The sequence below is a fragment of the Ursus americanus genome, chromosome X, assembly GCF_024610735.1.
Source record: "Ursus americanus isolate L20-20 chromosome X, mUrsAme1.1.p, whole genome shotgun sequence".
NCBI lineage: Eukaryota > Metazoa > Chordata > Mammalia > Carnivora > Ursidae > Ursus > Ursus americanus.
The window spans coordinates 103,259,767-103,273,410 of NC_142164.1; the positions used below are offsets into that span (position 1 = coordinate 103,259,767).

Below are 13,644 nucleotides of genomic sequence, written 5' to 3' on the forward strand. Positions count from 1 at the left end.
ATCAATTATTATCAGGGAAATATAAATCCATACTAGAATGAGATATCACCTCACACCTGGCAGAATGGCTAAAATCCACAATACAAGAAACCACAGGTGTTGGTGAGAATGTGGAGAAAGGGAAATCCTCTTGCACTCTCGGTGGGAATGCAAACCAGTGCAGCCACTCTGGAAGAGTGTGGAGGTTCCTCAGAAAGTGAAAGATAGACCTACCCTACGATCCAGCAATTGCGCTGCTAGGTATTTACTCAGTGAACACAAAAACACAAATTCAAAGGGATACATGCACCCCTGTGTTTATCGCAGCATTATTTACAATAGCCAAGGTATGGAAGCAGCCCAAGCGTCCATCAATTGATGGATGGATAAAAGATGTGGGGTGTGTGTGTATGTGTGTGTGTGTGTGTAAAATGGAATATTATTCAGCCATAAAAGGATGATACCTTGCCATTTGCAATGACGGGTGGAGCTAGAGTGTACTATGCTGAGTGAAATAGTCAGTCAAAGACAAATACCATATGATTTCACTCCTATGTGGAATTTAAGAAACAAGCAAACGAGCAAAGGGGAAAAAAAGAGAGACAAACCAAGAAACAGAGTCTTAACTCTAGAGAACACACTGATGGCTACCAGAGGGGAGGTGGGTGGGGGGATGGGGGACACAGGTGATGGGGATTAAGGAGGGCACATGTCGTAATGAGCACCAGGTGAGGTATGGAAGTGCTGAATCACCGCAGTGTGCACCTGAAACCAATATTACACTGTATGTTAACTAACTGCAATTTAAATAAAAACTTTTTTAAAAAGAAAAAAAAAGTATGTTCTAGGTAATGGGATTTTAAAAAGAAGGCATTTTACTTTCTTCGCAGTACCATTCTGAATTTTCCATATTCTCTCCAAAAAGAATGTGCATTAAAAAAATTTTAAAGACAACCAATAGATACGGAAATAGTTGATGCTTGAAACAAAAATTCCTGAACATAGAATCGATGCTATGGTAACAAGAGAGATAAAAAGATTTACATGTACAGACTAAGACTGGAAGACAAACAAAGATGAACCTCTTGAATAAGGCAAGTGGCACTGTGGGTGATCATTTTTGTAAATGTTGTTACAAAAATATGTAATAAAAATAACTTGCAAAGTTATCAGCTTTAAATGTAAATAAATTTGCCCTTGAAAAGTTATTTTTCTGAAGAAAAACTACAGCATACTGTACCAGAACAGGAACTAAACCTTTATTTTTGATTGTTTTTTAAAGATTTGTTTGAGGGGCGCCTGGGTAGCACAGTGGTTAAGCATCTGCCTTCAGCTCGGGGCGTGATCCCAGCGTTCTGGGTTCGAGCCCCACATCAGGCTCCTCCACTGGGAGCCTGCTGCTTCCTCTCCCACTCCCCCTGCTTGTGCTCCCTCTCTCGCTGGCTGTCTCTGTCAAATAAATAAATAAAATCTTTTAAAAAAATAAATAAAGATTTGTTTGAAAGGGTGGGGTGGGGGGAGGTGCAGAGGGAGAGGGAGTCTTAAGGAGACTCAGCACTTAACACAGAGCCCGACATGGGGCTCGATCTCATGACCCGGAGATCACGACCTGAGCTGAAACCAAGAGTCGGACACTTATCTGACTGCACCACCCCGGCACCCCAGGAACTAAGCCTTTAAAGGTCTGTCACAACCACCTCAGGGGCAACAAATAAAAGTTAATTGGGGGAAAACAGCAAATATTTAAGGCTAAAGGGAAAAACCTCACATTTTGCCAGTGGGCTAATGCCAGGGAGCAGCCCAGAATTGGACTAACACTTACTATTTTACGAAGATGGCAGGAGGGAACTCAGATTCTCCACCTTCCCTGAGGCCTGGCCTGGGAGGGCTGGCGAGGATACTGAAGCCATCCTCTCCCACTTGCTCCATTTCTCTGGTGGGAGGCCAAAAGGTCTCAATAGCTCAGAGTGACTTTGAATGACTGGCTGCATCAGTCAAGGCCTCGACTGGAGGGAAAGAGATTTGGCCTCTGGGTCTCCCAATTCGACTTTACCAAAAGTCTCACATTCAACTGGTGGTTTGTGTCTATTTCCAATGTGGTTAGGACCCAAAGAGGAGAATGGGTGTAATTAGAACCTCCAAAGCCCCAACAGACGGTTCTGTAATACCTCTCCTTATTTTAAAGCAGCTCAGGCAAAAAGAGAGAACTTCTGAATTTAAAGCCAAACACAACCATAAAGGAGAAGCAGAAACTTGCCTCTCTTGGAAGGCGAAATAACGTAGGTCTCGTTAACTATTCTATCTTCATCAATGCGTTTTGTGGTAATTCGCATCATGAAAGAAGACACGCCATCTAAAATTCCTTAGCAGGTTTTCTCTAGCGAAGCGTCATAGTGGCTTTACGGTAGCAGCAGGTCACACCACCAAATCCTTTGTGTTCACCAGTACCAGCAATACAAGTAACACGAGACCAAAGCGTCATGAAAAACCAAGGAAAAGAAAGTAATTCTTGACATTGACCTCAAACTTGGCAAACTAAGAATTTCCCTCAGAAGTTATGAAAATGATGTGCAAGTCCGAGTTAGGTGCAGACGCTGCAGTGATATTTTCACTGATGCTAGAAACGCTGGACGGAAGGGGTCACATCATTTCCAGTTTATACTTTGTTGGGGATTTATTAGCGTTGTGATTTAAACCTCCTCATGTCTGGGTGTTGTGTGTTTACGTGTCTATAGCCAACACTCCACTAGGGTAACTTAAAACAAAATAGGTATTTATTTACAATAATAGCAAAGATGTCAAAAATAACAGAAACGATATATAACAAATCCAAGAATTATTTTATGAAAAAGGCAAACAATATATACACGAAAGATAAAACAAAATCCAAAAGGGCAAACTTAATTTTGACTTGATCTGAACAGCTGCAGAATGTGGCAAAATGGTTTTTCAGATATGAATTACAGAAGTAATGATGGGCCAATTAAACACACACTTTCCAGCTTTTCTCTTTTACTTGCTGAGTCTTCCTCTGAATTCTATTAACCTTTGAGGAATATAACTTAGGGGAGGCCATACAAGATTTACGAAATACAGGCTACTCACGTGTATACTAAAAAGGACACACTTACTGTCTGGATGGCTCACACTTTAAAAAAGGTAAACCAAAGGTGTCAACTAAGTCCCACTTCACCCTCACTGCTTATTTCTGGGGTTGTGTGTGTGAGAGAGGGAGAGACTGATTTTCTTGTCTACTACACAACATGTTGCACCAGTGATCTTTTCGGTCCCTCGGGTGCTGTGAGACGGTTTCCCAAACTTGAGCACGCATCAGAGCCACTTGGAGGACATGTTAAGACACAGATCACCAGGTCTCGCGCCCAGTTTCCCGACTCGGTGGGTATGACGTGTGACCGAGAATTTTTATCTTTAACAAAGTTCCAGGTGATTACGATGCTGCCACTGTTGCCAGAGCACTTGGAAAACCACTGCTCTAAAATATCACCCCTTTAAGATTCTGACTGGTCCCACTTTTCCTTCATGAATCCTAGAATTTGTGGGCAACAAAACTGTTAATACTGAGATTCCCAGAGAACAGAGCAGTACCTTACCTGACTGCTGGGATCTGACCGGTAAGATGCTGTCACCAGGCCTTCTGTTACAACGAAGTGTTTTACACGCTACCTTTCTGTGTGGTTCATGGCTCTGGGCAGTGACACTCACCATGTTCTCTTGACCACTGACCCCGAGTTCTGATTATTTACTGTTTCAACTATTAGGCAAACACTGCATTCCCGCAGAGCTGAAGATCTGAAGGATCTCATCTTTACAAATCAAAGATGGCTTAAGTGGCTCTGTTACTCTCTAGTGACTCCTGGTCACCTTTGCCTAACTTCTGGTTTTCGTAACAGCGGCCCCTGTCTAGCACGTTAGTGTCTACGAATGAAAGCCCTCCAAACCTGGCACAAAGGTGTCACTCTGGGGCAGGGCTTCTGCTGCGGAGGTGGGGACAACACCCAGTGATTAAGCGTGCTGTGCAGTGATACGGAGATGAACTTTAAGTGCTCTCAAACACCATTTCAGGCATGGCAAATCTGTCTCAGGGGAACTGGAATTGCTAATAAAACAAATCCCTTATGAAGATAAAAGGAAAAAACCCAACTTCAAGGACATGCTCATCAAAGGACTCACCAATCATCTCTTAAGTTTTCTGATATATTACTTGCAAATTCGCAGGGCTGAACTATTAAGAGTATTTGCATCGAGTCACAGAATTCAAAGCAATCAAGCATTTTGCAATCCACTGCTGCATAAAAGGAATTAAGAAATGGGGAAATGAAAATAATCCACTGCTTTTGATGTTTATTAGGTTTACAAAAACTGTACATTTTTTTCCTTAAGAAAAAGCATTAACTTAGTACTGGTATCAAATAGACTAAACATCCATTAACAGGAAAATATTCTGATTTTTATTTTTGCACGTTATTCTCAAGTACACAATTACAATAATGTCACACATCCCTATATGATTTCTTTTTATGTATTTTACTTTTTTTTACAAAGTGTACAGAGGGAGGGACATACAATATTTAATAGGATATTTCTACAGAACAATAACTTATATTATGTCCTTGTAAAAATCTGTACCTCTTTAAAACATTTAACTGAAACATCCATTTTTTTAGCTTTGCTAATAAAAATTGTTTTAAGAATTAAAACTAGGTTGTAACTAATGTCAGTACATAACAGTGACTACAATTTCATTTTCTCTTTATACAGACAAATACATTTTATCATATTCACTTGACCAAACCCTTAAATACCTTTTAAAGGTTTCAATATTGTGCTTTAAAAAGAAAATAACTGTGTATGATTCCAGGCTATGTAAGAGAAATATAAAGTGTGTAGAGTGTTGTGTTCTTTATCTTTCAGTTTATTTAAAAAAATATAGTTAAATGACCAATTATTTATATTTTCTGTACTAATGTTACAGCATGTTTTAAAGTTAATAAATTTCCACTTTCATTTAAGTGTCTTTTACATGATTTCTGGGGAAAAAAATGAAGGGAGATTTTAAAGGTTCTCACAAAAAAACAGACAGAGCTTTCAAGGATAGTACTGCAGGGCAATGAATCACACAATTGTAAGTTACTTTAAAAAAAAAAAAACATGTATGAGAGCCAAGAGGGCACAGGAGCTCCCACTGGGATAGGCCCATGCCTTGGCTTTAACTGGCATTCAGGTTGGAGTTCATACCAGCCTAAAGCACTTGATTTACAACAGGACGAAATCAATCTAGCACTTCAGAGGCTTGCCGACCACCAAATATTTATATTTCTAACCCTATGAATATAATTCTTGAATACAAATACCAATGGCAAAGGGAAAGGCGAAAGGTAAAGAGCTAACAGCACGAAGGGGACGGAGCACCGTACTGAAGCGGCAAGGCAGCTACCAAGCGGAAGAAGCCTGCGGACCCTCCCACGACGCGCCGGACGCTCATGTGCGGACAGCCAGGCTGAAGGACCCCAAAACCTGTTTTTCATTTTCCAAGATCCATCTTAACATAACTAAATTCTAATTAACTGAGTTCATTTTATGCATTTCCGACTCTGATTCAGAACTGTTTAAAAAACGTCGGCTCTCAAAGAAAAACAAAGCTGTGAAAGACTTGGTGATGTTCCGAATAAGGCCTCAGATTTTCCCATGCACCTAAACCCACCTTTATCTTCTAAGCAAAGCCAATCTGAGCGTTCGGTTTTTTAAAGTTTGCTAACTGTAACTAAAGAAATAACAGAGCAGGCTGGACCTGCCAAGTGTGGTCATAATTAGCACCCGATCTCTGGGACACGGAGCTGCGGTTTCCTGAATCCCCCTCACTGGGTGACGCGGAGTTCCCTCGTGGGCTTCTCGGAGAGAACTGACGGAGCTACGCCCGGATACTCATGAGCTTTTCAGAAAAATGTAAAGGCATGGAGCTGAAGTTGTAGGAAAACATTCTATCTAGAAACATCTTAACGTCTATTTTTCAATTACCAAAGATATTTAAAAGAAAATACCTTTACTCTTTAAAAATACTAGTGTCCTTATTTTCCTTCTAATTCTTCACCTGAGTAGTCTCTCTGAAGAGCATGATTTACAAAATGCTCTCATGCATCCCTGCGTCTTTCATGTTATTGTAAATTTAATACTTTTCATTATAGATCTTAACTACTAGTGGGGTTGTGTGTATAAATATGTAAAATAAGCAATACACACAGATACATGTTCTCTATATATGTGCATATATATACTTCAGGGTACATTTACATATATAAAGTTGCAAAAGATCCTACGAGCCACGAATTACCTCTAGGAGATTCCAAGATGCAGTCCTCGATAATCTCATTTGTAGCACACAACCATTCCAAGACAAAGCAGCACAGACGGAATAATCAAAATACAACAGCATCAAGCAAAATTTGTCAAGGAAGTTTTCTAAAAGTTTGCTATGCTGACAAAAGATGTAAATACACCAAAGAAAGCCCCCAAAGAAGTATAGTTTGTCTGCTAAACAAAACGAAAAGTAAACACGAACCCAGCCACTGTTCTTTCCTCAGCGATGCCAGGGACGCAAAAGCTCAAATGGAAACTTTCATTGTCATGTGGTCTGGAAATAGTAAGCAAGACAAGTAAATGACTTCCATGTTAGGATAATTAGACCTGACTGTAAAATCTCCCATTTCTGTTAGTAGATGTCTCTGACAATTTTATTGTGAGAAATTTACGGGAAAAAAAAATGAGTCAACATGAATACTTTCAGAGTTACCAATCTAAAGTTACCTTAACTTTAAGTTAAATGGTCTTAGAAGAGTACCATCAAGGTAAGCAAGGTAAATATTTAAATAAATATAAAACTTCTAAGATAGAAAAATTCAGTATAGAATCAGGGATTACTTTATTAAAAGCAACTTACTTGTTGCTGCTTTCCCCCATTTATTAAACAAACTGAATAGAATTCAGAACACACTATTAAACAAAATGTAAAAAAAAAACCTCAACTAGAAGCAATAATTCTATTTGTACACAGCATAAATCAATATACAGTATTGTTATGTGAACGAGACTGATTGGCTTTAAAATGAAATTTCTGCTTCAAGGCCAACATCTCTACAAATGTCTGTAGCAGTATCGTCAGGGCAGGCCAACTTCTTTATGATGTCGCATTATGTGCTGGTTCTTTTCCGAAGGTCTCCGGAAGCCTTTCTTGCAGTACTCACACCGGTGAGGATAGTCTTTCGTATGAATGGAGATAACGTGCCGTTTAAAGCCTGAGGCATCTGTAGTGCTATACTCACAGTACTCACACTGATACACCTTCCTGCCACTGTGTGTCTTCATATGCTTTTTAAGCTCATTCTGTTGCCTAAATCCCTTTCTACACCTCTTACACCTAAATGGAAGATCTTTTGTGTGAACTGAGAGAATATGGCGACTTAGAACAAATGGATCTGCAATCTTAAAGTCACAATGTCTACACTGGTGCATTTTTTTACCCTTGTGGGCAGCCACGTGTTTCTTGAGTTCGGAAGGCCTGTGAAAGCCTTTATCACACATGTCACACTTATGGGGGTAGTCCTTCGTGTGAACCGAAATTATGTGTCGTTTCAAATCGCTTGAGTTCGAGCTCTTGTGGTCGCAGTGCAAACACTGGTGTGTTTTGCTTTCTTGGTGGATAAGAGCATGTTGCTGCACCTCTTTGGTATCTGAGAAAGTCAGAAGACAGATGTCACACTTGAATGGCATCTCTTTACTATGCTTAGTTTTTACATGTGTTTTCAAGTTAGAAGAGTCTGCAGACCTATATTCGCAGTACTGGCACTGGTACGGCTTCTCGCCGGTATGGATGCGCATGTGCTTTTTGAGCTCTGACGGGTGACGAAAACCTTTACCGCACTCCACACAAATATGAGGAAAGTTCTTGCTGTGGACCGCCAAAAGGTGGCGATTCAACAACCCTTGTTCAGCTGTCTCGTATTCACAGAATTTACACTTGTGCATTTTGTTGGCTCCTTTTTCCTTATGCACCATTTTGTGAGTAAACAGAGCCCCAGCGTGAGAGAAATGCTTCCCACACTCATCGCATTCGATGGCCTTCTCTGCCTTGCTGGTCAGCTTGTGGCTCTCCAGGTGGTTGTGTAAACTTATCTTCTTGTTGGTAGTGTAATCACAGTCAGTACAGCGGTACTTCTTCTTGGTAAGGTGTTCAGGATGGTTTTTCATGTGCCTTTTTAAAAAACCTCTCGACTTAAATTTTTTCCCACAAATCATGCAAGGATAGACAGTCAAGGGATGTCCATCAGGGCCAATAATTATAGCTACGAAAGGAAAAGAAAGGAGCATGAGTGATCAAACCAAGTTCCATTTTGGTTTCTGTGAGCATTTAAAGTGTGTGTTCTGAACATTATTATGCAAGTATTCCTACATTAAGCTTTGCTACATAACATTCCTTTTATCATTTTTCAGTATAAGAGACAGAGCAACCCTGTCATAAAGAGAACCCTGGTCTGAAAACTTCATTCAGTCTGATTGTACCAACCTCAGTCCCTTAAGTTTAAAAAAATCAATCAATCAATCAATATGTAACTTCTGCCAACTACTGATCAAAGCTCTATCAATTTAGAAATTGGCAGAAAATTCTTCATAAAAATAAAGTTTTGCAATCATAATTCCTGCTTTGGTTACTCCGAAAAACCTAATTTTGCGTCACTTTACAGTAAAGCTTATATCTACCTATGAAGAGTTTAATATGCAAATCGCCACCCGCAAATAGACAGGAATAGGGTCACATAAAGGGAAGTACTTGTCCTGCTGCTCTGTAAATTATGCCTGCCTTAAGGTAACATAATCAGATTCTTTGCATTAATTTAGTTTTTAAAACTGTTAATACTTGTAACGTGTTTGAGGGATTTCTTTTCATTTCCACATAAAAACCACACGAGTTTTGAATTTTCTTCCCTATCCACGTTTGAGCCATTCCCTGTTTCTTTTTATCCCAGGAAATCATTCATGAATATCACTGAATTCTTAAAATTATATTTTCAAATTCAATACACAAAAGCTACATGTGGTCTAGCAGCTATAACGCCATCACAACACCTCCGTGGATACATACTAGAGTTTCATCTGAGAGCTCGCCAAGCACGCTGCGCTGTGGGACTCATGTGCCCTCACCTGTTTGGTACTGCCTGGAATCAGGTCTTCTCCTTTTCTTTGGTTTTTGTTTAGCCAGTCTGCCGAGCCCAGCAGACTCATCTATGTGCAAGAGGGCACTTGCAGTGCCATTCCGGGTTTCAATTCCATCAGAATTATTACCTAACAATGCGCATTAAAAAACAAAATTATACAGTATTATAAATTATAAAAAATTAGGGATTCTTTATTAACTATAACAACGAAAAGTAAGCCATGATACTCATGAATGACAGAAAGTCCCCATTCTAGGTAATGGGTTTTAGGACCACATTTATTATAGTGAGACGGTAGGAAATGCCTCGCTTCCAAATCTAAAAACCACAGGTCAGCATTTTGCCCCATGAACTCCCTTGCTATCTCCCCAGATTGTAAAGTCATGGGCCAGATACAATCAAGATAAAGTTTCAGCTTGAAAGCCTGCATACTTCTTGCAGCACTTCCTTCTACGTACTATACACATGAAGGAAATTCCTGTTATAAATAAAGACAAAAGGTAGACTTTATAATCTTCCTCTCCTCTTGTTCAAATCAAGTAGCCCGTACAGGGTAGTGGTGTTTCCTATTTCAGAAACCTAAGGCCACAGACACTGTTTTCAATCATGAATTCACGTTCGCAAGCCAATTCCGTCCGAAGAGCCGCCAAGTGACTTACCGTAAGCTGCGGCCCACGCGATTGGCATGAAGGTTTTGATTTCATTGTCGTCGATCTGCTGCTCGTGTGCCGCGGCGGCCGCTGCCGCCGCCGCCGCATCCTCCTCCCCTACGATCACCTCCATATAAACTTCATCGGCGATTTCCGCGACATCTAAGTAGGAAATTATATCAGCTTTTGTGACCAGGTTTACAGAGATCACAGGAAAGACGTTTTTCTTTGAATTCAGCTAACAGACAAGCAGAAAAAGTCTCAGGTGTTACACACTTAAGACACAGCTTTCAGAGTCCTAAGCAGGCAACGAATATTTGTTGAAGGAATCATTCACTTCTTGGCTTTGACCTTTACTTGTTTTTAAAGCAAAATCCTACGCATCCATACAGAGTTCCTGAGACTGCCCTTGCAACACGGCAGCATAAAGATGTCTACAATAATGCTACTTGTTTTCCTTCAAATACTGACCGTATTTAAAAAGAGAGCTACAGAAACATAAAATTTTCTCCCACAGAAAGGCCACCTACTTACTTAAATCTTCATCTTCTTGCTGAGAGTCGTTGACAGTCATATAAACCATCTTTTCCCTTGGCACACGAATACTGCTATTCTGATCAAGTAATTCAACTCCGTGGTCATTCTCAGGCTCACTCTCCACAATGTCTACGGTGCCACCTATCAGAGAAGATGACATCTCCGAGAATTTATCTGAAAACTTCATTTCCGGGGCGCCTGGGTGGCGCAGTCGTTAAGCGTCTGCCTTTGGCTCAGGGCATGATCCTAGAGTTGTGGGATCGAGCCCCACATCAGGCTCCTCCGCTGGGAGCCTGCTTCCTCCTCTCCCACTCCCCCCACCTGTGTTCCCTCTCTCGCTGGCTGTCTCTCTCTCTCTCTCTCTGTCAAATAAATAAATAAATAAATCTTAAAAAAAAAAAAAAAGAAAAAGAAAACTTCATTTCCACCCGTTTGACTTATTACATTTCATACACTTTTCTACTGCTACATGGAAATCCTTGTTTAAAAGTTATCTTCAGAAAAGATTTCAAAGGTCCTCAATCTAAACCACCCAAAAGAAATCAGTGTCTGATCAGGATGCGTAATATGCTGAAGCTTTCCTCTTACCTAAGTCATCCTCTCCAGGGTCAGCTTTAAAAATGTACACCTTGATGACTTCAGGGCAAGTGCCATCCACCTTACAAGGATCGATTTCCGACTCTGCGTCCATGGTCATGCCAGAGGAACCATCGTGTTCTATTTTGCCAGCATCATCCACTGAAAAGGCAGGAAATACATTACAAAAAACGACAGCAGATACTTAAATAAAATGTTACGGTTTTGAAAAGTCCTTTTTACAAATATCATCTCTAACAGGATTCATACAAAATGGGAGGATTTTACCTAGACCAGTAGACACACGGGGCACGGTGGGACATGTGGCTGACTGCTAAGCCAAAGCGGGGGTCATGGAGGGCCGTGTGCAACCAGGCAGAGGGGTTCAGACTTGACAATGGTAGGTCAGAGGTTTCTCAATCTGCTCAGGTGCCAATATCTCTTACGGAACTACAGAGCACAGACCCCGGCCCAGCAGTACTACAGAATCAGAATCTGCAGGGGTGAAGCCAGAAATGTGGAGAGCTTCTGAGCAGAGACTTGTCAGCAGAGCAGTGATAGCGGCAGATCACCATTTTTGCTAACACCATGCTGGCCTTTAGAGAAGTGGATGCAAAGGGATCGAGACATAAAGCAAGGATACCACTTGTGGGTCTACTGGAAAAATGCAGGCAACAGAGGACAAGGCCTCAAATCAGGACAGAAGTAGGACGGACGGGGAAGAAGGCTGGACTGGAGCCCTGTCTCTGGACTGAAATGGCAGGACCTAAGAGTGAAAACTGAGCATGACAAAGGAGCCAAGGGTAACTATGAGGTTTCTGATTTAGGTGACCAAGTAACTAGGGGAAGAAATGTTAATCAGAGAAATGAGGAAAAGGATCTCTCCTCCTACATGGTTAATTAATTTAAGGTCTGAGAGGTAACATCCTTAAAAGCTCTCAGACCGGTGCCTGTCCCTATTCTTTCACATTCACAGCACCCTTTGCTTGTTTCTCTCAGAGTATACAATCCACTATATTGTCACTATCCGGGATTTCCTCCCGTCTTTCACAGTCATTTTATCAGTCAGTCTTTTAAAACAAGAGTCTGGTGATGGTAGATGCTCAGAATATTGATGAGCCAATGATTTAATGAATGAGATGTGAAGTCAGCTGCTGGATATTTGAGTCTCAAAGTTGAAGGCTGACACACAGATTTGGGAGCCAGCGGTTCCATGTTAACTAGCCCTGGGGTCACACCGTGAGGACCTGCAGTGTGAGGAAAGAGTGGGCTAAGGATATTCTGGGGGAACATCACAGTTCAAGGCAAGGACAAGAAGAGTTCACAAAGGAACCCAAGACAGGAAAGCTGGAGAGGCTGGTGGAAGATCGTGAAGGAAGCTAGGGAGTTGTAAGTTCCAAGAAGCCTAGTAAGGCCCACGGCAATAATGCAGCGCACACCCAAGTCACGGAAGAACGGCTGTACAGACTGTAATAACCTGGAAGTCACAGGTGCTCCTGGTGAAAAGCAGTGAGTGTGGTGAAGGCTACCTGGGGTCAGATTAAGGTGGGGTGAGGAGTCAATGGACGGTACGCATTTCTTCAAGAAGTCTAATTTTAAAATGGAGAACAAAGGGTCAGTAACTAGAATGGGGTAGAAGGTCAAGGACTTTTCTGTTTAGTTGATAAGAATACTCAAGCATATTCAGTCTGTGGGAGCAAATACAACCGAAGGGAAGAAGCTTAAGCCAGAGGGCATGAGAAAACTTCTGGAGGAAGATCTCAGAGGAAAAGGGGAAGATGAAATTAGAGGCAAAGATGAAGAAATTCTCCTTAGACGGAGGGAGCAAGATGCTATCCTTCTAAGACCCGAGGTGGTAAACATGGATGCGAACAGAGCTACATTGTGTGAAGGCGGAAGGCTGTAATGCTGGGAGCTGGAGGAGTTCGTGGCTGGTGGCTTCAACCGTGGGTATGAAACTGGAGGCAAGGGGCTTTGGTTACCAGGGAGAAAATGGCAAACTGGGTGAAGAGCTTCAGAAGCTGGAGAAAATGAGCTGATCCAGGACAAGCTTCATGATATCAGGTTCAAAGAGACCAGCTGGTTAAACGCTGCAGTTTGAAGAAACAAAGAGAGGTTCCCTGAACTCTGTACATAACTATCTAAATTCAAGTATCTTCACTATGCTTTATAAAAATGGTTTGTTGGGGGAAAGAACTGGCATTAGGTCCTTATTTCTGGCCTGATGTGTACTTGCCCCTTTTCAAAGCTAAATATTCTTATGACTTACCCAGCTGACTGAGCCAAGGCTATTTTCTTAGAGGTAGCTCTGCAATTGCAAAGTGAGGTAGCAATTACAAGGATGAAGATCCCACCAAACTAGCTGGAAAGTTCTAAATAAAACTGTTAACATCTTCAGAAAACTCATCTCTGAACAGTTAGATATTGTTGATGAAGCTTGCCCTTTTTTGTCAAGGTTTGGCAAAACTTATTCAAACAGATACTGGAAAATCAAATGTCCTTGTGTTTACAAGGAACAAGGTCAGGCTAGCTGTTGTAGCATATGTTAGTTTGCTGGTACTCATAAAGCCTTTGATGACTGGAAAATCGAATTGTTTTGGAGCTTGCAAAATGTCATGTATTTATCTATAATTTGGAGTAAAAGACCTTTCTGTCTGCTTTCATAAATGTGTGGG

At 41.2% G+C, this 13,644-nt stretch overlaps 1 protein-coding gene across 5 annotated transcripts in view; it reads right to left on the reverse strand.

Moving 5' to 3' along the window:
- Positions 1-4,324: 4,324 nt before the first annotated feature.
- Positions 4,325-13,644, reverse strand: part of ZFX (zinc finger protein X-linked) — a 54,404-nt gene continuing 45,084 nt past the window's right edge. For 4 of the 5 annotated variants that reach the window (XM_045787123.2, XM_045787119.2, XM_045787122.2 and 1 more), the window contains 5 exons: positions 10,982-11,131; positions 10,391-10,534; positions 9,866-10,018; positions 9,193-9,333; positions 4,325-8,336 (listed from right to left, as the gene is read on the reverse strand). In XM_045787123.2, the coding sequence (XP_045643079.1) occupies positions 7,153-8,336; positions 9,193-9,333; positions 9,866-10,018; positions 10,391-10,534; positions 10,982-11,131 (1,772 nt within the window). In that variant the 3' untranslated portion in view covers positions 4,325-7,152. The remainder of the gene's footprint in view (positions 8,337-9,192; positions 9,334-9,865; positions 10,019-10,390; positions 10,535-10,981; positions 11,132-13,644) is intronic. The other variant, XM_045787125.2, reaches the window with a different exon arrangement.